Source organism: Balaenoptera acutorostrata, chromosome 15 (genome assembly GCF_949987535.1).
Source record: "Balaenoptera acutorostrata chromosome 15, mBalAcu1.1, whole genome shotgun sequence".
In the NCBI taxonomy this organism is placed as follows: Eukaryota; Metazoa; Chordata; class Mammalia; order Artiodactyla; family Balaenopteridae; genus Balaenoptera; species Balaenoptera acutorostrata.
The window spans coordinates 35,876,787-35,901,548 of NC_080078.1; the positions used below are offsets into that span (position 1 = coordinate 35,876,787).

At 51.8% G+C, this 24,762-nt stretch overlaps 1 protein-coding gene across 5 annotated transcripts in view; it reads right to left on the reverse strand.

The window, feature by feature from the left end:
• Window positions 1–360: 360 nt before the first annotated feature.
• Window positions 361–24,762, reverse strand: part of MGRN1 (mahogunin ring finger 1) — a 65,454-nt gene continuing 41,052 nt past the window's right edge. For 2 of the 5 annotated variants that reach the window (XM_057528590.1, XM_057528587.1), the window contains 8 exons: window positions 23,978–24,137; window positions 12,194–12,303; window positions 9,788–9,853; window positions 8,119–8,345; window positions 7,458–7,557; window positions 7,085–7,130; window positions 5,582–5,680; window positions 361–1,921 (listed from right to left, as the gene is read on the reverse strand). In XM_057528590.1, coding sequence (XP_057384573.1) covers window positions 1,809–1,921; window positions 5,582–5,680; window positions 7,085–7,130; window positions 7,458–7,557; window positions 8,119–8,345; window positions 9,788–9,853; window positions 12,194–12,303; window positions 23,978–24,137 — 921 coding nt within the window. In that variant the 3' untranslated portion in view covers window positions 361–1,808. Of the gene's footprint in view, window positions 1,922–3,420; window positions 3,466–5,581; window positions 5,681–7,084; window positions 7,131–7,457; window positions 7,558–8,118; window positions 8,346–9,787; window positions 9,854–12,193; window positions 12,304–23,977; window positions 24,138–24,762 lie in introns of all 5 variants that reach the window. The other 3 variants (XM_057528589.1, XM_057528591.1, XM_057528588.1) reach the window with 3 other exon arrangements.

The following is a 24,762-nucleotide window of genomic DNA, read 5'->3' on the forward strand; positions in this document are numbered from 1 at the left end:
CAGGCACTCAGTTCACAGCGGTGGGATGAATCAACTCGCCGAAGCAACTCGCACACCTGGAGGCTTTGGGCTCTGCCACCTACTCAGGAGGCAGAGCCAAGTCCCAAGGATCCCTCCTTTGCTCCAACCCAACAATCAGCACGATGATGACCAAAAGAGTAATAACAGCAGCCCTCACGCCCTCCCGGAAGTTGTAGTTCGCGGACATCTTATACATGAGGGAACAGAGGCTGCAGCCACAAGTTGGCACCTGCACTGCTGTGAGGGCGTCAGAGCTGCCACCAGCTACTCAGCTGTCCTGCCTCCCAAGAAACAGCCTCAGTCCTGCGGTGCTGTGCACGGAGGAAGGAGCGGGTGGGATATTGCTGCATGATTTTATTACTATAAATAGACAGTAAAAACGAACAAAAACTAGCCAATCAGAGTACATCAAATGGTAGCACACGCAAGTACAAGACAGGGCAGTCTGCACCCTGTCCTTCAGAGTTACTGGCACAATACCGATGGCGAGAGGCCGGGGTGCTGGCCGTGAGAGGAGAGGGCTGAGGAGAGGGACACGGCCGCCCTGCCTGTGTGTGCGTGTGTGTGTGCATCGGCATGCGTGCACCCACGAGCACATGGTGGGTGGGAGGGGAGGGGAGGCAGGGAGCCAAGGGGCCGGGGCAGGCTGCCCCAAGCGTGGCCTCTGTTCACAGGCTCAACCGGAGGGAAAAGGAGTCATCCACTCCCCACTGCCCCACTCAACAGAGCCTCAGGCTGTGCAGCCGGCCGCCCCATAACCGTCCTTCCCAGGGCAGCTCCTCAGGAAGCGGGACCCTCTCTCGCCTGCCAGGAAAGTGTCTGCACCCGGGAGCTGCAGACCCACCCACTGGGCTCAAGGTCCTGCTGGGGAAGCTCTCGCCCAGGGGAACCAAGGCCAAGCGTCCCCTCTGCCTTTCTGTTACCCAGAAAGTTTATCTTTAAAAAAAGACGAGGTCACCTCAGATGGGACCCTCATCCCCTGGCAGGTCCCACCACAGGAGTCCCAGACAGAACAAATCAAAGAGAAACGCTAAGTGGCATCTACATGGTGAAGAGGGAGCAGAGAAGCCGCTCAGGCCCTCCCGGGGCAGGTGGGCAGCAGCGCCACCAGCCGAGTGGAGACCCCCACCCGGAGGGTCCGACGACATGGGCTAGGCCGCCTCCGAGAAGGTGTGGGGCTCAGAGAAGGGCCCCTGGACACAACCACTGTTAATGGCCAGACCCAGACCTGGCCTGACTGCCTAGCCGCCCGGGGTGGGGGGCCAAGCTTGTGGGAGGTGGTCCCGCAGGGCCGCGTAGGGAGGGGGGAGGGTACACGCACACAGGGAAGGGACAGGCACTGTTTCCTTCACTGACTGAGACTCGGACCCCACTTCCTTTCCTCCCACAAGGCCCCCGTGACGTTTCCTGTGAAGACTGCACTCTGTTGAGTTCTCGGGCATCGACGGGCCCCCTACGGACTTGGGGGCTGGGTGAGGCCCAACCAGGCTGCGCGTGGATGATCAGCCCACAGGACGTCTGGGGGGAACCCCAGAGCTCAGCGCCCAGGACAGAAAGCCGCCATCCTTCATCCTGTACCATTTATAAATACATTGACCGTAGAAAAAGGGGGTTGTCAGAGAGGAAGGTCAACTGTGCTCTTCAATCAAGGGTCACACGGCCCCTCGGAGCCAGTGACCACACAGGGCGTGCAGACTGGAGAGGCCAGGGGTCACGCTGGAGTCCGGGCAGCCCCTCGGCCAAGTCTGGGGAGCTGAGGGCTCCATGCTGCCAGCCTGGCCAGGCTCTCAGAGTGGGGTCAGCTCAGCGGCCCCAGGGTCAGGGCTGGGGCCACCAAGTGGAGGCCGGGGGGGCCCGGCGGTGTGGAGGCTGCGGGGTGTCTCCATGGAGGTGGACCATCCTGCAGGCGGGAAACAGGGAGGAGGGTCACGTTTGGCTGAGCTGCCCCACCTCACCGCTCCCTTCGCCCGCCAGGCTCTGGGTCCCCACCAGCTGCCCTGCTGTGTGTCTGTGGCGGAGCACACAGAGGGCCTGGTGACCCCAGCCCCCGCCCTGGAACAGAAGGCAATGGGGCACCTTGGCTGCCGGCTCCCGGGTGCCCCGCCCGTGCCCACTCCGTGCTTCCTGGGCTCTGACAGGCCACTGGATTCGGCTGGAACTCGGTCACCCCCGATGGAGGGGCGCCCAGAGCGGCCCCAGGAGCCCCTGCCTGCCCTCCTCGGAGGCTGTTCCCGCCATCCCCACATGGCGCCTCCAAGATGCTGTGATGGGCTCCGTCCCTGGCTCAGGCCGCCCCAGGTGCTGGTGCAGGGGGAGCTGCACACCTCTCAGGGCCGTGCCCATCCACACAAGGGGCCCCGGGGCGGCTTCAACGGCAAACCCAGGAGCCCCCGCGGCCTGCGACAGACTTCGGGGACTCGGTAAGGGACAGTTTTCTTAGGAGCCGTGGCTTCACGTGGGAAGCCAGCTCTGCCACACAGCCCACAGGACAAATACAGTTCCTAGCAGCCGGGTCTGACCCGTTTCCTACTTCCGGAAGTTTTACCTAAGTGGCAACACTCAACATCTCCCACGGATGAGAATAAAAGTGTCAGGTCCTATTTCAGCAGAGAGTAAGATTCGTCAACAAGAAATGATCAAGGAAGACGAGAAAGGCCTGTGGGGGAAGGCAGTGGGTGGAGGGACCCCGCAGCCTGGGTCCAGGACGGCTGACCGGGAGGAGGGCTGCGTCCCGCAAGGCCGACACAGCCCGGGCTGCGACCCCACCCACACTCGTCTGGAAACCCTGGGCCACCGAAGGCGCCAGGTTCTCTATCTCCAGACTTGCTAGCGAGGCTGCTGTCACCTGAGGGAGGGGCAGGGGCCCCAGCGCATCCCCTCCCAGTGGTGCTCGCAGAACTGTCTTCTGTAAAACGTCTGTTTGGGTCGCCCGGGGAGAGGGCACCTCCCTGTTAGGTGGGGAGACCACTTCACGCAGCCGCCTCACAGGCTGACATCAGGGCATGCTGGTGTTCCGGAAGGTTCCAGAGGTAGGTCGGGGGACAGGCTAGTTGTCAGCGATGGCAGGGTCTCATCTAGGGCTAAGTCACTGATCCTGGGACCCTCAAGGCTGCAAGAGCCTGACTGGGCTGCCTGGTCCAGATGGGAAATCCTCTGGTTCCAAAAGCTAGCATCAGACCCCGCAGGACCACCTCTCAGGGGCACCTCTGCCTTGGTGTTTGGAGCGCTCTGGATTCTGAATCCAGGGCCCCAGAGAAGACACGGCTGCGGAAGGAGCCCGGAAAATGGGAAGGAACCCCCAGCGGAAGCAGGAGAGGGAGGGCGGCTGGGGCCCTCTCTCCGGCACCCTGCCAAGGCCGCCCTCAGAGACCCCGCCCCGCGTGCGAAGGCGTCACGTACCAGCTTACTTCTCTAAACCACCAGAGCAGGAGCCGGGCCCCAGGGCTGCGCAGAGGAGGAGAGAGACGGAAGCTCGGTTAGCAAAGCGCTCAGAGGGACCGGCACGTTCCAGGGCAGAGGCACCGGCTTTAGGACAAGGTGCCAGGGTGGGGGTGGGATATGATGGAAACAAATGCCACACAAACCGACGTGCTGACACAAAAGAGACAGATGCTGAAAACGCTTCCTGAGAAACAGCTCTGGGCCCAGTGCTAATGAAGAGGAACCCAGCCCAGGGAAGGACGCAGGTAGCCGGCGGGGGGGTGGGCTGGGGGCTGGGCACAGCGGAGCCCAGAAAGGGCCCCCACCCCGCAGGGCTGCTGGGACGCCGGACATCTAGGATTTCTCCATTTTAAGGATTTGCCCCCATCTCTTTTCTTCCTGTCTACGGGATACACTAAGATTCAATGAATCACGCTCCATCCAGCCAGAGAACGCGGTGCTGTTAAAAAGAATGGAGATCCCTGTGTGTGTGTGTGGTCGCATTCTTAAACACACACACTGATGTGGAAGATGTGCAGGGTCTCCGCTAAGCGAAAAAGCCCGGAGAGAACAGAGGAAGCGGCGTGGGAGTGGACGACTCAGAGGTGTGTATGTCCACGAGGACCCCTGCCTGCCCCCCAGGTACAAGCAGCCATGCTTGTGAGGAGGGGGTACAGGACACCCACGTGCAGCCTCCTCTCCGCTCTGGCATCGAGAACCAGCCCCACCCTGCTGTCCGGTCAGGCCCCACAGCCAGCTTTTGGCCTCTGTGGCCTCTCCTCTACCACCTCCACAGCCGACTGCCTCCACCCCCAGTGTGGACCTAAAGAAGGCCCGAGACATGCGCTGGGGGGTCCAGAGAGCCAGAGGTCCCGCTCTCACCCGTGGGCTGGGCCAGCCGGCTGTGGCCTGTCCTGAGCTGCAGGCTCCTGGACGCTCCGTGGGCCACTCGAGGCGTGAGAAGTGAGGGGTGGCACTCAGGGTGCCCTCACCCACACCCAGGAGCCACCTGCAGGGTCAGGACTCACTCAGGGCTCTAGGAAGCTGAGTCCCTCTCCTGACCGCCCCCCAGCCCCCGACCAGGTTTTCATCCTCATGATATACTAAGTCCTCCGGAATCCTGTGTTACTCTAAGGTCCTAGACACAGCTTTCACCCAGGGGTTCCTTTGAGTAGGCCCGTGTGTGTCAACGAACCAACTAGTGCCCGCCTTCCTCACACCTGGGGACCCGCTGTCCCCTAACCACACCCTCTGTCTGCACAGGCCGCTGCTCGTCCAGAAGCCCAGGGACAAGAGGCCCTTCCAGACCAAAGCACATCACAGTTCCCCCAATGCCCAGGCCAGGGGACCAGGCAGTGGTGGCTCCTGGGACAGGTAGGGGCGAGGAGAAGGGGCTTCCCAGCCACAAGGAAGCAGCCAGGCTCTGAGGGCAATGTGGCTTTTTATCTTGATTCCGGAAACCTCCGGTGGTGTCCCAGCAGGCCTGGGCACAAGCTTCTGAGAGACCCCAACTCCCGTCCCGTCTTTGAAGCCCAGGACTTGAACCTGAGGATCTTGACCCAGAGGAGCAGAGAGCAGAGCTAAGGCCACAGGGCCCTAGGTGGGGGCCTGGGAAGGGGTGGGAAGAGAAGCAAGACCCCTTCCTGCTGCCCTTGGGCCTCGCTGGCACCTAGTGCCCCAGCCTGTGTCCCCTGCCCTGGCCCGGACATGCTGCTTCACCCGGGACCAGGGAGCCTGTGAGCCCCAGGCCAGTGGTGGAGCCTGGTGGCCCTCGTCAGGCCTGCGGCCGGCGGGGAGGTTTCCGTCTTCAGCTGCCTGGGCAGAGGCCCGGCTGCTGGGGCACCCAGCACAGCCCAGGGATGAAGGAAGATAGCAGTGGCAGTGGGACCAGATTTGCCCGCCTGGCCTTAAACAAGAAGCCTTTTCTGCCTTCCTGAAGCTGAGCTGGCTCCGGGATGAAAAGGGGCCTCAGGCATAGGCTCTGCCCCAAAGAACCAGGGGCTGCAGGGTGACTGTGTAATCCGGGCCTGGCCGTGCTTTGGGGGTCAACGGAAGGAGCGTGGGCTCAGAGCCAGGGATGGGGAAGTGGGCTTCCCCCAGGCCTGGCAGGCCCCCAGCGCCACCGGCCGAGTGCCGTTACCTGGCAGGTAGATGTCTGCAGCTGCGCTGGGCTGGCCTCGGCTGCAGGGCTCAGGGCTGCCGTCCTGCAGGACATTCTCGATAGACGGCACTCGGCTCCCTGCAGAGGAAGGGGCAGGTTGGGGACCGGCAGGCAGGAGTCTGGGACCCCAGACCCCACCCTGGGGCCCAGACCCCACCCTTGACTCCCCCTCTGCTCTCCCGGGGCCCAGAGGTAGACGTCTATTTTCTTTCTCTTTCCTTTTCTCCTACCCACCAGCGTGGGGCTTTATTTTGTTTTTATTATAAAAACATCACATACCCACATTTAAAAGACAACATGGAATGGTAATAGATCTGACTGTCTCCTATCTTCCTGGACAGGCAGGTGGGCGCTCAGCCCTCTGACCCCCAGGCCCGCAGCAGGGAGCTCACATGTGGGGAAACAGGGGGGTGTCCTCTCTCTCACACATCAGTTCTCAGCCCGGGACTTGCCCTGTGCTTGTGGGGGCGTCCCCTCAGGCAGAAGAGGGACCTGGATCCTGTGACAGGGCCTCCGGAGGGTCCCCAGTCCTGGCACATGCTATGTGCAGGCGGGAAGCAGCCACAGCCATGGAAGGTGGGGAAGCTGAGGCCTGAGAGGCAGAGGGACCTGGCCCTGCACGCCGGGTAGGAAGGGACAACACCATGCTCCTGGGGGACACCTTAACCCTGGCACCATGCCCAGGCCCAAGGCCCTGCCCAGCGGCCTGAAGGCAGACATGGGTCACCCAGGGCAGCACTGGCCAGGGGCCACCCAGCAGGGAGGGGGTCACAGCGCCAGGGTGGCTGCAGGTTGCTCTGGGGGCCTTGACCACACTTTGGCCACCCCCTGGCTCTGTCATTCTCAACTAAAGGGCCTTGGGCCTCCCCCGACACCAACCCTGAGCCTCAGTCTCCTCATCTGTCTGACACGGGGAGGAATGACCAGGACTGCAGAGGAACAGCGTCTTCCCAGGCGGCAGAGAAAAGCTTGGGAGGTGTCTTATCACCTCCCGTCACCTCCCCGCTCACAGCTAGTGCCGGCAGCGGCGGCTGGGACTGGACCCCAGGGGGCTGCCAAGTGCTAAACCCTCTGCTCAGGAGGGGCACCAGGCCCCTTACACAGGGAACACGCCGGGGAGGGGCCTGGCTGAGCTGCACACCCACTGGCCATCGGCTACCCCAGGTCCGGGCAAGGCCCCAGAGACCCCAGTGGGACCCTGCCCTGGAGGGAGGGGCACAGCCCAAGCCCAGGAGCATGGAGCACCGACCATGGGCAGAATGAACCAGGCGGGAAGAAAAAGGGCTGCTACCACTAAACGGATGGATAGGGAGAGAAAACCAGGAGCGGCCCAGGGCTGTCCTCCATGAGACCGTGTAGGAACCAAAGTGTGTGGTCCCAGGAGGGCAACTAACACAGCTTGGAGAAACCTCCGGAAGAGCCTGGAGGCCCCGCTTCCTGCTGGGCAGGGAGCACCAGGGCCTCAGCGAGGAGAGGGCTCACCTTGCTTTAGTGATGAAGTCTCGTCAACCTCCTCCGTTATGAAGCTCTAGGAAACAAAGGAAAAACATGCCTGGACCCTGGTGCTGACAGCTGGGCGCCGGGCTGCAGGTGGCCGGGGAGGGCACAGGGTGAGTCGGGTCCAGGACAAGCAGCGCCTTTGGGTGCGTCACACACAGCGCCTCCTACGGCCCTCGCTGGACTCCACCCAACAGCGCCCACCTGACAGATGAGGAAACGGAGGCTGGGGCAAGTCACAGCAGCCAAGGTCGCCGAGTGAGGGAGTGGTGGAGCCTGGGATCTGGGAAGCCAACAGGCAGGCAGTGGGGACGGGAGGACAAATGGCACGCCTGAGGAGGGCGGGCAGGGGCCTCACCTCGGGGGAGCTGCTCAGCGCCATCCCTGCCCCGCTCGGCGGGGGCGGGGCCTCCGAGTCATCCTCTTCGTGGATGGGGGACGACGGGGACCGCAGGGTGCTGGGGACAGAGTGGGCAGAGGACAGAGGATGAGCAACGCCAACCCCACCGAAGCCAATGCCCCAGCGGGGCCAGCAAACATGCACTAGGTCCGGGGAGTAGGAGGCCCTCCACCTGCAGCCTGCACACGGCGCTGTTTGCAGGGGAGAAGGGAACCGCTATGGTATAGGCTTAGGGGGAGGGCTGGGCAACAGCAGGAGAGACCCACGTGTCCTTTTGTATCTTTGGAGTTGTTTTGTCACAAGTATAAGGCGCAGAGGCCGTGGGAGTTTTATAGAACCTGTGCCTTCTTTATACTTTTCTAGAAAACCAGCACATGTCTGAGCAAAGACTAAACACAGCAGGGCTGGTCGCTGGCACCTCCAAGTGTCCAAGGGACCAGGACTGACCCTTGCCCGGCCCCTGGGCATGTGGCCCTCGAAGGTCCCTTACATCAGTGATGACGATCCTGTAATCGCTGAGCAAGGCCAGGGCTGCCTCGTGGGGCACAAACAAGGTGGATGAGGTGCACCTGGAGGGTCCCGCACACCTTCCCCAGGGGGCTGCCGGCGGTGGCCTCACCTGTCGGGGGATTTGCTCCTCAGCTTGCCCTTCTGGAGGCCGCTTTCCATGATCCGATCGATCCCAGCAAGTGGACAACTGGCCTGGGACAGGCCGTCTGAGACGCCCGAGTAGGTGATCTCTTCATAAAGGGGGGCCGAGGGGATGGCTGGGGAGGCGGCCCGAAGGCCGTTGAGCGCCTCGAGCAGGGAGATGGGCTCGTAGCCAGGCGGGATGCTGTCGGAGCTCTGCAGGGACAGGAGCAGGTGAGGGACGGGCCGGCCAGGCACCCTGCCAACTGCCCATGGCCACAAAGCCCCAGACGCCGGCCTGGCGCCCCAGGGATGCTCTGCTCTCTGACCATCTCCTGTCCACTCCACCTTCTAGGGACTCACATCCCCCTCCCTCAGAGGGGCGCCAAGAACTCCAGAGCAGCATCGGACACCCCTGCCCAGGGCGCCCTCGGCCATCAGCTGCAGCTGCAGCCCGGGACACCCAAGTGCCCCACTCGGTGCCCAGGATGGAGGAAGAGAGGGCCTTGGCCAGCCCCTACCTGGCTTTCTGCTCCTGCCTGGTGGGCGCAGAGAGTGAGAGAGGGGTTAGTGAGAGGAGGGGGCAGGAGCAGGAGGGGAGCAAAGCCATGGCAGAGGCGGGAGAAGCTGGTGGTAGCGTGTTGTCTAGGCCAGGAGGACCTGCCCGACACAGGGGCCCAGCCTAGAGACCCTCCGTGGGCCGGACGAGCAACTTCAGGGCTGATGTGGGCTCCAGGGAGCCTAACGGGCACCTCCTCAGGACCAGTCTCACCCTCTCTGGGAGTAGATCCAATCAATAGGCTGCGTCTTTGCTTTAGGGTTAAAGGCAAAGGGAGATATTAGGCCTCCCAAGCCAGGGGGCTGGGCAGCCGCCTGCCCTCACTCTCGTGAACAAGGTGAAGGGCAATGCTCTCGACATGGGACTCCCGCCTGCCCGGCTGACCTGTGAGAAGCAAGGGAGCTGCCCTTCAGGGAGGTGACAGAGTGACCCTAGGGACCAGGGGGAGGCAGAGGAGCCGGGTGGGGTTCTCTGCCCTCAGCGAGCACCTCCTGGGTTCCCTGGGACCACGGTGCTTGCATTTGTCCCAAGCCACCCCTTTCCCCTTGAAACAGGGAGAAAACCTCTCTGTCTAGGCTGACCCTCAGTGACCCCAACCCTCTACCATTTTCCAAAGGGGCCCGGGGCTCAGCGGAGGCTCTAGGCAGAGGCCCGGCCCAGCCGCCACATGCTGTCTGCCCCCAGCCTGCTCCCTGAGATGCAGGAAAAACATGAGAAATACAAGTGTTGGCCCGCTGAGCAGGGATGCAGGGCGAGCAAGCACGAGGGACGTTTGCAACAAGAGCGGCAGCCTTAGTTCCGCCTCCGTCATTCCACTGCCAGCAAGAAAAAAAAGGGAAACAGGGCATCAGGAGACCACGGGCAGAAGCAGAGCTGGCGAGAAGGGGCGCCCGGGGCTTTCTGCCGACAGACCTTGAGCTTTGCTTGTTCCACAAAACTCCCTTCCTGGGCAGGGACGCCGGGACTGGGGAGAGTGGATTTGACAGATTAAATGAACAGAACACGTTAGCCTGGGGTGAAAGTGACTTCCCATTCTTGTCACTGGTGCAATAATCAGGGCACAGGGCAAAGACATAGCCACAGGGCCAAACACACTTACTGTTTCCCTTTTAGGTTTCTTGCTGGCCAGTGAGGCAGGGTGCGACTTTGATTTTTTAAAGGGACACTGTCAAGATAAAAATCATAGATTTTACCGCTGCCACCCCCCATGCGGCGCTGGAGCTGGCTGGCTGGGGTCTCCCTGGTCTGCTGGTCTCCAGGTGTGCCATGAGCCAGCGCTTCGCAAACTCTACATGCATGTAAATCGTGGGGACCTGGCCGAGCGTGGGTTCTGCCTTGGGGCCTGGGTTGGCTGCGCCTGCACATCCTTGCAGCTCTGGAAGAGCCCATCCCCGTCCGCAGCGGCCACTCACGGTCTGGGTCACCCTGAGCAGCAGGTGCTGACAGTGGCCAAGCGCTCCCCACAAGCGGGCCCGGCTGGGCACAGGGAAGGGACCCGGAGGTCCCAGCACAGCCTCACTGACTCATCACCAAGTCTAACTCCTAAAGGTGGGGCTAAAGCCCCCGAGGACCCCCACTCTGCGGTGATCTTAACAGACTCACTGGAGGAAACGCCCAATTTGGGCTCTAGTACTACTTGGAAATTCCTCGTGCAGGGAACGTGGCAGAGAACAAGGGCCACTTACTTGGGACTGGAACCTCCAGAGAGGAAGGCGCTGGCCCCCTGGAGTGCGAGTTTAGCACCCAAGCCCCAGGCTGCCCTGCACTGTGGGAGGCACTTCGGCTCTCAGGACAAGAGGGATAAACAAGGGAGGATCCTGCCTGACCCTCAGATGCCAGGGCAGAAACCCGGAGAGGCGACAATAAAAACCCACCACCTGAGCCCACCCCTCCGTGGAATAGCAAAGCTCCTCTCTCGGGGGCAGGAACAACTCAGTACTGTTCTTTTCTCCACCAAAAACATGGTGCTGGAGAAAGTACACACTGTTCTGAAAACAAGTCCACTGTTAAATGGCTGAGGGCCTGGTTTCAGAGCCGGAAGCCCTGATGCCTATGGGCCCCACAGGCTAAACAGTGTGGCTGGCCCGGGAGAAGCGGGGTGATGGGCACCCCAACCCAAGGGGCAGCCTTGCTCCTGATCCAGCAGCGAGACCACACCTTCAGATTTTGAAAGAGAAGCCAGAAATCTGAGTCTTAAGGAAAATTCCTAGACTTTTAAACATTGGCCCAATTTTCAGAAATGCTGGGCTGAACACATCACACCTGCTGGCCTGGGGCAGGCGCCCTCTGTGGGTATGCCAAACCAGAGGGCTTTGGCTCTTTTTCCTTTTTATTATTATTATTTTTTAAAATAAATTTATTTATTTTATTTATTTATTTTTGGCTGCGTTGGGTCTTTGTTGCTGCGTGTGGGCTTTCTCTAGTTGCGGTGAGCAGGGGCTACTCTTCATTGTGGTGCGCGGGCTTCTCATGGCAGTGGCTTCTCTTGTTGCAGAGCATGGGCTCTAGGCGCCTGGGCTTTAGGAGTTGTGGCTTGCGGGCTCTAGAGCGCAGGCTCAGTAGTTGTGGCACACGGGCTTAGTTGCTCCGCAGAATGTGGGATCTTCCCCGACCAGGGCTCGAACCCGTGTCCCCTGCATTGGCAGGCGGGTTTTTAAGCACTGCGCCACCAGGAAAGCCCTCTTTTTCCTTTTTAGAGAGTTGGCAGGGCCTCTAAGAATCACTGGATCCAAACAACCTCAATTGCGAGCCAAGAAAATAGGCTCACTGGCTGACAATGCTCAAAGCCAGCTGGGACCTAGGAGCCAGGAGCCGGGCCTACCCCCGTCCGTCCTCAGTCCTTCTGCCCCCACCTGCCCACCTCAGCGACCCGCTAAACCCCACCCTGTGTGTCTCTCCACGTCTCTTTCTGTGTCTCCCTGTCTGCCCATCTCCCAGCATCTCCCTTTTCAACCTCATCCCCATCTGTCTCTCCCTCTCTCCGTATCTGTCTCTCCATGTCTCTGCATTTCTGTGTCTCTCCCTCCCTATCTCTGTCTCTGCCCACCTCTCTCTCAAGGTCACCTTGGTGGAGCAGAGGTGACGACACCACGGCTCAGACTCAGCAAAGGGTCACCTGCATCTCAGGCTCTTGCTATTGGCCAAAGCAACGCCATCCGGCAGCCAGAGCTCACTGGGCCCAGCCTGGATCACCCCACGCATTTTCACAGCTGCCCGTCGGGGCCAGGCAGGTGAGCCAGAGGCCCAGAGGGCTGGCAGGCAGGGGTGCTGGCCAGATAATCTGGGTCCTGGTCTGGCACCGCCCTGAGGGCAGAGCCTGGGCAGCCTCCTCCAGGCCACATCTCCAGGGCCTCCTGACCTACTGGCTCCCACCAGACCAGCCCCACCAGGAGCCAGGAGCTGTCCTAACATGAAGGCGGGCCCTGCACAGTAGGCAGGGGCTTCCTCCAGGCCCCTTTTCTCTCCACCCCCACACCCTCCAATGTAGGAAGGAAGAGGCACTTACAGAATGTTCATCGTGGTCCATGCTCTGGGCCAAAACGGGGCTGAAGGAGATGGGGGACAGGGCTCCTGGCTTCTTCCTCACTGCCCGGATCTGCAGAAGGGCCCGGAAAGCTGTGGCAGAAGGACAGGGCTCATGTCAGGCAAAGGGCAGCACCACTGAGACCCTCCAAGTTTCGGGGACACTGACCACCCACCCACCCCGCAGCAATCCCAGGACAAGCCACGTTTCTGAGTCGAAGGCAGTATTTTTTTTGACATAAGTCTCAGTAAAATTTTGAGGGGTATGTCTCCTCAGGCAAGGGAAACAAAAGCAAAAATAAACAAATGGGACTACATCACACTAAAAAGCTTTTGCACAGCAAAAGAAACTATCAACAAAATGAAAAGTCCACCTACTGAATGGGAGAAGATATTTGCAAATAATATATCTTATAAAGGGTTAAAATCCAAAATATTCAAAGAACTCATACAACTCAACATCAAAACAAACAACCCGATTAAAAAATGGGCAGAGGGGCTTCCCTGGTGGCGCAGTGGTTAAGAATTTGCCTGCCAATGCAGGGGACACGGGTTCGAGCCCTGGTCCGGGAAGATCCCACATGCTACGGAGCAACTAAGCCCATGCGCCACAACTACTGAGCCTGCACTCTAGAGCCCATGAGCCACAACTACTGAAGCCCGCATACCTAGAGCCCGTGCTCCACAACAAGAGAAGCCACTGCAATGAGAAGCCCGAGCACGGCAATGAAGAGTAGCCCCCGCTCGCTGCAACTAGAGAAAAGCGTGCGCGCAGCAACAAAGACCAAACACAGCCATAAATAAATAAATAAATTTATATTAAAAAAAAGATATATGCATTCCTATGTTCTCTGCAGCATTATTTACAATAGCTAAGACGTGGAATCAACCAAAGTGCCCATGAATAGACAAATGGATAATAAAGATGTGGTGTATATACAACGGACTATTATTGTATATACACCATAAAAAAAGAATAAAATCTTGTCATTTGCAACAACATGGATGGACCTAGAGAGTATTATGCTAAATGAAATAAGTCAGATAAAGACAAATACTATATGATTTCACGTACATGTGGAATATAAAAAACAAAATAAATGAATAAGCATAACAAAACAGAAACAAGAGTTATAGATACAGAGAACAAACATCTGGCTACCAGATGAGAGTGGGTGGGGAGAGGAAAGAAATAGGTGAGGGAGATGAAGAGGTACAAACTTCCAGTTGCAAAATAAATGTCATGGGTATGAAATGTACAGTGTGGGGAAATACAGTCAATAACTATGTAATATCTTTGTACGGTAACAGACCATAACTAGACTTACTGTAATGATCATTTTGAAATGTACAGAAAATAATTATTATGTTGTATAACAGGAACTAACACAGTGTTGTAGGTCAGTTACACTTCAAAAACAAACATACAGGGGCTTCCCTGGTGGCGCAGTGGTTGGGAATCTGCCTACCAATGCAGGGGACATGGGTTCGAGCCCTGGTCTGGGAAGATCCCACATGCCGCAGAGCGACTGGGCCCGTGAGCCACAATTACTGAGCCTGCGCGTCTGGAGCCTGTGCTCCACAACAGGAGAGGCCGCGACAGTGAGAGGCCCATGCACGGCGATGAAGAGTGGCCCCCGCTTGCCGCAACTAGAGAAAGCCCTCGCACAGAAAAGAAGACCCAACACAGCCAAAATAAATAAATAAATTAATTAATTAATTAAAAAAAACAAAAACAAAAACAAAACAAAAAAACCCCAGGGCTTCCCTGGTGGCGCAGTGGTTGAGAGTCTGCCTGCTAGTGCAGGAGACACGGGTTCGAGCCCTGGTCTGGGAAGATCCCACATGCCACGGAGCAGCTGGGCCCGTGAGCCACAGCTGCTGAGCCTGCGCGTCTGGAGCCTGTGCCCCGCAACGGGAGGGGCCGCGATAGTGAAAGGCCCGCGCACCGCGATGAAGAGCGGTCCCCGCACCGCGATGAAGAGTGGCCCCCACTTGCCGCAACTAGAGAAAGCCCTCGCACGAACCGAAGACCCAGCACAGCCAAAAATAAATAAATAAAATAAATAAATAAAATAAATTAAAAAAAAAAAAAAAAACCCCAAACATACACACACATAGAAAGAGAGATCAGATTTGTGGTCACCAGAGGTGGGGATGGGGGAGGGGGAATTAGATGAAGGCCGTCAAAAGGTACAAACTTCAAGTTACAAAATAAATAAGTACCAGGGATGTAACGTACAACATGATAAATATAATTAACATTGCTGTGTGTTATACCTAAAAGTTGTTAAGGGAGAAAACTCTAAGAGTTCTCATCACACACACAAAAATTTTTAAAAATTTCTTTAATTTCTATCATTTCTTTATATCAGATGATGGATGTTCACTAAACTTATTGTGATATTCATTTTGTGATGTAAGTCAAATCATTATGTTGTACATCTTAAACTTATACAGTTCTGTATGTCAATTATATCTCAATAAAACTAGAAGAAATAAAAAATTTAAAAATAAGGTTAAAGGGGAAAAAAAAAAGAACAGAAAGAACATGAATAGATTCCTCCCGGTAGTAAGGCAGAAGCTCAAAGGAAGCACGACCCATTCTTGGAATCAAATAGTAAGAATGATTTCCTGAAGACAGTAATTTTCAGATACAAGGAATTTTATTCAGTCAAATATAGCTGATGAAATAGATAACCATAATTCTAGTTTTCAAATGCATAAAGAATTTGTTTTTTGAAAGTAAGCTGGTTGTGAAGTAATAGTCCATGAGATATTAGAGTATTAACTTGGCAAGATGGCGGAAGAGTAAGACGCGGAGATCACATTCCTTCCCACAGATACATTAGAAATACATCTACACGTGGAACTGCTCCTATAGAACACCCACTGAACGCTGGCAGAAGATGTCAGACCTCCCAAAAGGCAAGAAACTCCCCACGTACTTGGGTAGGGCAAAAGAAAAAAGAAATAACAGAGACAAAAGAATAGGGACAGGACCTGCACCAGTGGGAGGGAGCTGTGAAGGAGGAAAGGTTTCCACACACTAGGAAGCCCCTTCGCGGGCGGAGACTGCGGGTGGCGGAGGGGGGAAGCTTCGGGGCCATGGAGGAGAGTGCAGCAACAGGGGTGTGGAGGGCAAAGCGTAGAGATTCCTGCACAGAGGCTCGGCGCCGAGCAGCACTCACCAGCCTGAGAGGCTTGTCTGCTCCCCGGCCAGGGCGGGCAGGGGCTGGGAGCTGAGGCTCGGGCTTGGTTGGATCCCAGGGACAGGACTGGGGTTGGCGGCGTGAACACAGCCTGAAGGGGGCTAGTGCGCCACAGCTAGCCGGAAGGGAGTCCGGGAAAAAGTCTGGAGCTGCCGAACAGGCAAGAGACTTTTTCTTGCCTCCTTGTTTCACGGTGCGCAAGGAGAGGGTATTCAGAGCGCCGCCTAAACGAGCTCCAGAGATGGGCGCGAGCCGCGGCTATCAGCGCGGACCCCAGAGACAGGCATGAGACGCTAAGGCTGCTGCTGCCGCCACCAAGAAGCCTGTGTGCGAGCACAGGTCACTCTCCACACCGCCCCTCCCGGGAGCCTGTGCAGCCCGCCACGGCCAGGCTCCCGTGATCCAGGGACAACTTCCCCGGGAGAACGCACGGCGCGCCTCAGGCTGCTGCAACGTTATGCTGGCCTCTGCCGCCGCAGGCTCTCCCCACATCCATACCCCTCCCTCCCCCCGGCCTGAGTGAGCCAGAGCCCCCGAAGCAGCTGCTCCTTTAACCCCGTCCTGTGTGAGCGAAGAACAGACGCCCTCAGGCGACCTACACACAGAGGCGGGTCCAAATCCAAAGCTGAACCTGGGAGCTGTACGAACAAACAAGAGAAAGAAAAATCTCTCCCAGCAGCCTCAGGAGCAGTGGATTAAAGCTCCACAAACAACTTGATGTACCTGCATCTGTTGAATACCTGAATAGACAACGAATCATCCCAAATTCAGGAGGTGGACTTTGGGAGCAGGATATATTAATTTTTCCCCTTTTCCTTTTTTTGTGAGTGTGTATGTGTATGCTTCTGGGTGAGATTTTGTCTGTATAGCTTTGCTTTCACCATTTGTCCTAGGGTTCGGTCCGTCCGTTTTTTTTTTTGTTTTTTTTTACTTAAAAATTTTTTTTCTTAATAAATTTTTTCTTAATAATTTTTTCCTTATTTTTTATTTTAAAAAATTAAAAAAAACTTTTTTTCTTAATAAGTTTTTTCTTATTTTTTATTTTAAAAAATTAAAAAATTTTTAATAAATATTTTTCTTAATTATTTTCTTATTTTTTATTATAAAAAATTAATAAATTTATTTTAAAAAATTTAAAAAATCTTTTCTTAATAAATTTTTAAATAATTTTTTTCTTATTTTTTATTATAATAGCTTTATTTTATTTTATTTTATTTTACCCTCTTTCTTTCTTTCTTTCTATTTTTTCTCCCTTTTACTCTGAGCCGTGTGGATGAAAGGCTCTTGGTGCTCCAGCCAGGCATCCGGGCTGTGCCTCTGAGGTGGGAGAGCCAACTTCAGGACACTGGTTCACAAGAGACCTCCCAGCTCCACGTAATACCAAACGGCAAAAATCTCTCAGAGATCTCCATCTCAACACCAAGACCCAGCTTCACTCAACGACCAGCAAGCTACAGTGCTGGACACCCTATGCCAAACAACTAGAAAGACAGGAACACAGCCCCATCCATTAGCAGAGAGGCTGCCTAAAATCATAATAAGGCCACAGACACCCCAAAACACACCACCGGACGTGGACCTGACGACCAGAAAGACAAGATCCAGCCTCATCCACCAGAACACAGGCACTAGTCCCCTCCACCAGGAAGCCTACACAACCCACTGAACCAACCTTAGCCACTGGGGACAGATACCAAAAACAACGGGAACTACGAACCTGCAGCCTGTGAAAAGGAGACCCAAAACACAGTAAGATAAGCAAAATGAGAAGACAGAAAAACACACAGCAGATGAAGGAGCAAGGCAAAAACCCACCAGACCAAACAAATGAAGAGGAAATAGGCAGTCTACCTGAAAAAGAATTCAGAATAATGATAGTAAAGATGATCCAAAATCTTGGAAATAGAATAGACAAAATGCAAGAAACATTTAACAAGGACGTAGAAGAACTAAAGAGGAACCAAGCAACGATGAAAAACACAATAAATGAAATTAAAAATACTCTAGAAGGGATCAATAGCAGAATAACTGAGGCAGAAGAACGGGTAAGTGACCTGGAAGATAAAATAGTGGAAATAACTACTGCAGAGCAGAATAAAGAAAAAGGAATGAAAAGAACTGAGAACAGTCTCAGAGACCTCTGGGACAACATTAAACGCACCAACATTTGAATTATAGGGGTCCCAGAAGAAGAAGAGAAAAAGAAAGGGACTGAGAAAATATTTGAAGAGATTATAGTTGAAAACTTCCCTAATATGGGAAAGGAAATAGTTAATCAAGTCCTGGAAGCACAGAGAGTCCCATACAGGATAAATCCAAGGAGAAACACGCCAAGACACATATTAATCAAACTACCAAAAATTAAATATAAAGAAAACATATTAAAAGCAGCAAGGGAAAAACAACAAATAACACACAAGGGAATCCCCATAAGGTTAACAGTTTCAGCAGAAACTCTGCAAGCCAGAAGGGAGTGGCAGGATATACTTAAAGTGATGAAGGAGAAAAACCTACATCCAAGATTACTCTACACAGCAAGGATCTCATTCAGATTTGATGGAGAAATTAAAACCTTTACAGACAAGCAAAAGCTGAGAGAGTTCAGCACCACCAAACCAGCTTTACAACAAATGCTAAAGGAACTTCTCTAGGCAAGAAACACAAGAGAAGGAAAACACCTATAATAACAAACCCAAAACATTTAAGAAAATGGGAATAGGAACATACATATCGATAATTACCTTAAATGTAAATGGATTAAATGCTCCCACCAAAAGACACAGACTGGCTGAATGGATACAAAAACAAGACCCATACATATGCTGTCTACAAGAGACCCACTTCAGACCTAGGGACACATACAGACTGAAAGTGAGGGGATGGAAAAAGATAGTCCATGCAAATGGAAATCAAAAGAAAGTTGGAGTAGCAATTCTCATATCAGACAAAATAGACTTTAAAATAAAGACTATTACAAGAGACAAAGAAGAACACTATATAATGATCACGGGATCGATCCAAGAAGAAGGTATAACAATTGTAAATATTTATGCACCCAACATAGGAGCACCTCAATACATAAGGCAAATACTAACAGCCATAAAAGGGGAAATAGACAGTAACACAATCATAGTAGGGGACTTTAACACCCCACTTTCACCAATGGACAGATCATCCAAAATGAAAATAAATAAGGAAACACAAGCTTTAAATGATACATTAAACAAGATGGACTTAATTGATATTTATAGGACATTCCACCCAAAAACAACAGAATACACATTTTTCTCAAGTGCTCATGGAACATTCTCCAGGATAGATCATAACTTGGGTCACAAATCAAGCCTAGGTAAATTTAAGAAAATTGAAATCGTATCAAGGATCTTTTCCGACCACAACGCTATGAGACTAGATGTCAATTACAGGAAAAGATCTGTAAAAAATACAAACACATGGAGGCTACACAATACACTACTTAATAACGAAGTGATCACTGAAGAAATCAAAGGGGAAATCAAAAAATACCTAGAAACAAATGACAATGGAGACACGACGACCCAAAACCTATGGGATGCAGCAAAAGCAGTTCTAAGAGGGAATTTTATAGCAATACAAGCCTACATCAAGAAACAGGAAACATCTCGAATAAACAACATAACCTTGCACCTAAAGCAATTAGAGAAAGAAGAACAAAAAACCCCAAAGCTAGCAGAAGGAAAGAAATCATAAAAATCAGATCAGAAATAAATGAAAAGAAATGAAGGAGACAATAGCAAAGATCAATAAAACTAAAAGCTGGTTCTTTGAGAAGATAAACAAAATTGATAAACCATTAGCCAGACTCATCAAGAGAAAAAGGGAGAAGACTCAAATCAATTGAATTAGAAATGAAAAAGGAGAAGTAACCACTGACACTGCAGAAATACAAATGATCATGAGAGATTACTACAAGCAACTCTATGCCAATAAAATGGACAACCTGGAAGAAATGGACAAATTCTTAGAAATGCACAACCTGCCGAGACTGAACCAGGAAGAAACAGAAAATATGAACAGACCAATCACAAGCACTGAAATTGAAACTGTGATTAAAAATCTTCCAACAAACAAAAGCCCAGGACCAGATGGCTTCACAGGCGAATTCTATCAGACATTTAGAGAAGAGCTAACACCTATCCTTCTCAAACTCTTCCAAAATATTGCAGAGGGAGGAACACTCCCCAACTCATTCTACAAGGCCACCATCACCCTGATACCAAAACCAGACAAAGATGTCACAAAGAAAGAAAACTACAGGCCAATATCACTGATGAACACAGATGCAAAAATCCTCAACAAAATACTAGCAAACAGAATCCAACAGCACATTAAAAGGATCATACACCATGATCAAGTGGGGTTTATCCCAGGAACGCAAGGATTCTTCAATATACGCAAATCAATCAACGTGATACATCATATTAACAAATTAAAGGAGAAAAACCATATGATCATCTCAATAGATGCAGAAAAAGCTTTCGACAAAATTCAACACCCATTTATGATAAAAGCCCTGCAGAAAGTAGGCATAGAGGGAACTTTCCTCAACATAATAAAGGCCATGTATGACAAACCCACAGCCAACATTGTCCTCAATGGTGAAAAACTGAAACCATTTCCACTAAGATCAGGAACAAGACAAGGTTGCCCACTCTCACCACTATTATTCAACATAGTTTTGGAAGTGTTAGCCACAGCAATCAGAGAAGACAAAGAAATAAAAGGAATCCAAATCGGAAAAGAAGAAGTAAAGCTGTCACTGTTTGCAGATGACATGATACTATACCTAGAGAATCCTAAAACTGCTACCAGAAAACTACTAGAGCTAATCAATGAATTTGGTAAAGTAGCAGGATACAAAATTAATGCACAGAAATCTCTTGCATTCATACACACTAATGATGAAAAATCTGAAAGTGAAATTAAGAAAACACTCCCGTTTACCATTGCAACAAAAAGAATAAAATATCTAGGAATAAACCTACCGAAGGAGACAAAAGACCTGTACGCAGAAAATTATAAGACACTGATGAAAGAAATTAAAGATGATACAAATAGATGGAGAGATATACCATGTTCTTGGATTGGAAGAATCAACATTGTGAAAATGACTCTACTACCCAAAGCAATCTACAGATTCAATGCAATCCCTATCAAACTACCACTGGCATTTCTCACAGAACTAGAACAAAAAATTTCACAATTTGTATGGAAACACAAAAGACCCCGAATAGCCAAAGCAATCTTGAGAACGAAAAATGGAGCTGGAGGGCTTCCCTGGTGGCGCAGTGGTTGAGAGTCTGCCTGCTAATGCAGGGGACATGGGTTCGAGCCCTGGTCTGGGAAGATCCCACATGCCACGGAGCAACTAGGCCCGTGAGCCACAACTACTGAGCCTGCGCGTCTGGAGCCTGTGCTCTGCAACAAGAGAGGCCACGGTAGTGAGAGGCCCGTGCACCACGATGAAGAGTGGCCCCCGCTTGCCGCAACTAGAGAAAGCCCTAGCACAGAAACAAAGACCCAACATAGCAATCAATCAATCAATCAATCAATAAATCTTAAAAAAAAAAAAAAATGGAGCTGGAGGAATCAGGCTCCCTGACTTCAGATATTACAAAGCTACAGTAATCAAGACAGTTTGGTACTGGCACAAAAACAGAAACATAGATCAATGGAACAGGATAGAAAGCCCAGAGATAAACCCACACACATATGGTCACCTTATCTTTGATAAAGGAGGCAAGCATATACAGTGGAGAAAAGACAGCCTCTTCAATAAGTGGTGCTGGGAAAACTGGACAGGTACATGTAAAAGTATGAAATTAGAACACTCCCTAACACCATACACAAAAATAAACTCAAAATGGATTAAAGACCTAAATGTAAGGCCAGACACTATCAAACTCTTAGAGGAAAACATAGGCAGAACACTCTATGACATAAATCACAGCAAGATCCTTTTTGACCCAACTCCTAGAGAAATGGAAATAAAAACACAAATAAACAAATGGGACCTAATGAAACTTAAAAGCTTTTGCACAGCAAAGGAAACCATAAACAAGACCAAAAGACAACCCTCAGAATGGGAGAAAATATTTGCAAATGAAGCAACTGACAAAGGATTAATCTCCAAGATTTACAAGCAGCTCATGCAGCTCAATAACAAAAAAACAAACAACCCAATCCAAAAATGGGCAGAAGACCTAAATAGACATTTCTCCAAAGAAGATATACAGATTGCCAACAGACACATGAAAGAATGCTCAACATCATTAATCATTAGAGAAATGCAAATTAAAATTACAATGAGATACCACCTCACACCGGTCAGAATGGCCATCATCAAAAAATCTAGAAACAATAAATGCTGGAGAGGGTGTGGAGAAAAGGGAACACTCTTGCACTGTTGGTGGGAATGTAAATTGATACAGCCACTATGGAGAACAGTATGGAGGTTCCTTAAAAAACTAAAAATAGAACTACCATACGACCCAGCAATCCCACTACTGGGCATATACCCTGAGAAAACCATAATTCAAAAAGAGTCATGTACCAAAATGTTCATTGCAGCTCTATTTACAATAGCCAGGACATGGAAGCAACCTAAATGTCCATCGACAGATGAATGGATAAAGAAGATGTGGCACATATATACAATGGAATATTACTCAGCCATAAAAAGAAATGAAATGGAGGTATTTGTAGTGAGGTGGATGGAGTTAGAGTCTGTCATACAGAGTGAAGTAAGTCAGAAAGAGAAAAACAAATACAGTATGCTAACACATATATATGGAATCTAAGGGAAAAAAAAGGTCATGAAGAACCTAGTGGCAAGACGGGAATAAAGACAGACCTACTAGAAAATGGACTTGAGGATATGGGGAGGGGGAGGGGTAAGATGTGACAGGGTGAGAGAGTGGCATGGACATATATACGCTACCAAATGTAAAACAGATAGCTAGTGGGAAGCAGCCGCATAGCACAGGGAGATCAGCTCGGTGCTTTGTGACCACCTAGAGGGGTGGGATAGGGAGGGTGGGAGGGAGGGAGATGCAAGAGGGAAGAGATATGGGAACATATGTATATGTATAACTGATTCACTTTGTTATAAAGCAGAAACTAACACACCATTGTAAAGCAATTATACTCCAATAAAGATGTTAAAAAGAAAAGAGTATTAACTTATTATTGAAAATGAAAATATGATTTAATTAGAACAAATGCCTTCAAAATGCCCTCCCTTTATCTCCTCTTACTGTATATACTAACAACGGAATACCTTTAACCTGGAATGCAATTCACTAAAAACAACTAAAGTAAATCAAACTGAGAAACAAAGTAAAATAACATGTTACCAATATAGACTCACTGAATCTAAGTTAGGTTTTTGAGTATGCTAAACATAGGGCAAAGAACACTTTATTACAAAGATAATTTGCATTAAAAAAAAAATCATCCTAAGCTTTGTTTTTTGTCTTTTTCTGCCTCACTGTGAAGCTTTCAGAATCTTGGTTCCCCGACTAGTGATTGAACCTGGGCCACAGCAGTGAAAGCTGGGAATCCTAACCACTAGGCCACCAGGGAACTCCCTAAGCTTTATTATTTTTAAAACGCACTTTCTTTTTCTCCCCCAGGGTTTCCCAAGGCCATGTATATTGATTAATTGCTTTGAAGCATAATTTTAATGTAGCCATAGACTACTCAACGAAAGAGAGTTTTATAGTGAACAGTCATGAACCTAAGAACTAAGTGTAGCAATAAAGAGATATCTTCACACTTGGAGTTTTAAATCGACCAATACATTATTTCTGAAAGTGACAGTAAATCTGACAGTCTTTGTCTATGCTAAAAAAAAAAAAAAAAAGCTGTCATTTATCTCCTCAGATAAAATGCCCTGCAGCTCCCATGGGAGGGTGCTCTTGCCACCCACACCCAGTCCCCGCCAGGACCAGCAGGAACCGGGCCCAGGACTGCTGACCCACCAGCAGGACCCACAACCTGAGAATGTCTACTCTCTACTGGAGGATGAATATTTTGTTCAGAATTAGGCCCAATGTGACAGCTTTTTTTTTTAACGCCGTGTGTGCTACTTGTGGGATCTCAGTTTCCCGACCAGGGATCGAACCTGGGCCCTCAGCAGTGAAAGCGCCCAGTCCTAATCACTGGACCTCCAGGGAATTCCCCCAACGTGACAACTTTCGACTGAGAAAGTCCAGATGCTCAAGGAAACCAAATTTAACTCCTTGATCATTTACACCCAGCACACTTTTCATTTTATTATAATTTTCTATCAAAATATTTCCCACATACTCTTTGAAACAAAGACCTGACTTGCTGATCACTTCTGTGCAGTTCACCCCACACACTGCCCTGCAGCCCCTCCTGGATGCTTGCCCTGCGTCTGACTTCCCTGGAGGCAGACGGCGCCACCCCATCGCCACAGGGGTCCCTGCCCACGTCTGCCACCGTGCCGGTCTCCCTGCCCGCCCGCCCGCCCGCCCGCCCGTCCCACTCACGCAGCCGGCAGATGGGGCAGTTGCTGGCCTGGTAGCGCAGCGTGTCGGCGCACGAGTTGCAGAGGCACAGGTGGCGGCAGGGCAGGATCAGCGTGTCCCGTAGGTCCGACAGGCACACCACACACTCGTTGCTGTTGTCGCTGTTCTCCTCGTCTGAGGGCTGAGGGGACACCGAGGGTCCCAGGGTCGGTGGCTCCCGAGGCCAGAGGCCGGGGGCCTTCCTGTCCCCACTTCCCCTGGGGGCTGCGGTGGCAAAGGGAAGCCCCAGGGGCAGAGGAAGGTCACCAAAGAGCAGGACACCCCCCCAGCCCAAGACACCTCCCCAAATCAAGAGAACTTGGGTCTCCTCCTCCCCAGAACCAAAGAGGAAATGTGGGAAGACTTGCATCTGCCAAGGCTGCCCATTTACTTGCTTAAAACAGCAACAACAAAAATAAGGCAACGGAGTTCCCGGGCGGTCCAGTGGTTAGGACTCCGTGCTTTCTCTGCTGGGGCCTGGGCTCCATCCCTGGTAGGGGAACTAAGATCCCACAAGCTGTGCATTGCGGCCCCCCCAAAATAAATCAGGCAAGTCTAACTTGTTGAAATGTTTTCCTTAAGTAATGGCACGTTCTGGAAAACAAAATTAGCTTCTGGATCAAGAGATAGCAACAGCCTAAAACGGGCATCAGCCAAGTCCAGCCTGCTGCCTGCTTCTGAAGCAAAGTGTCACCAGAGCACAGCCTTGCCCCTGTGTTTCTGTATGTCTGTGGCTGCTTCTGCGTGATCCCGGCAGCGCTAGACAC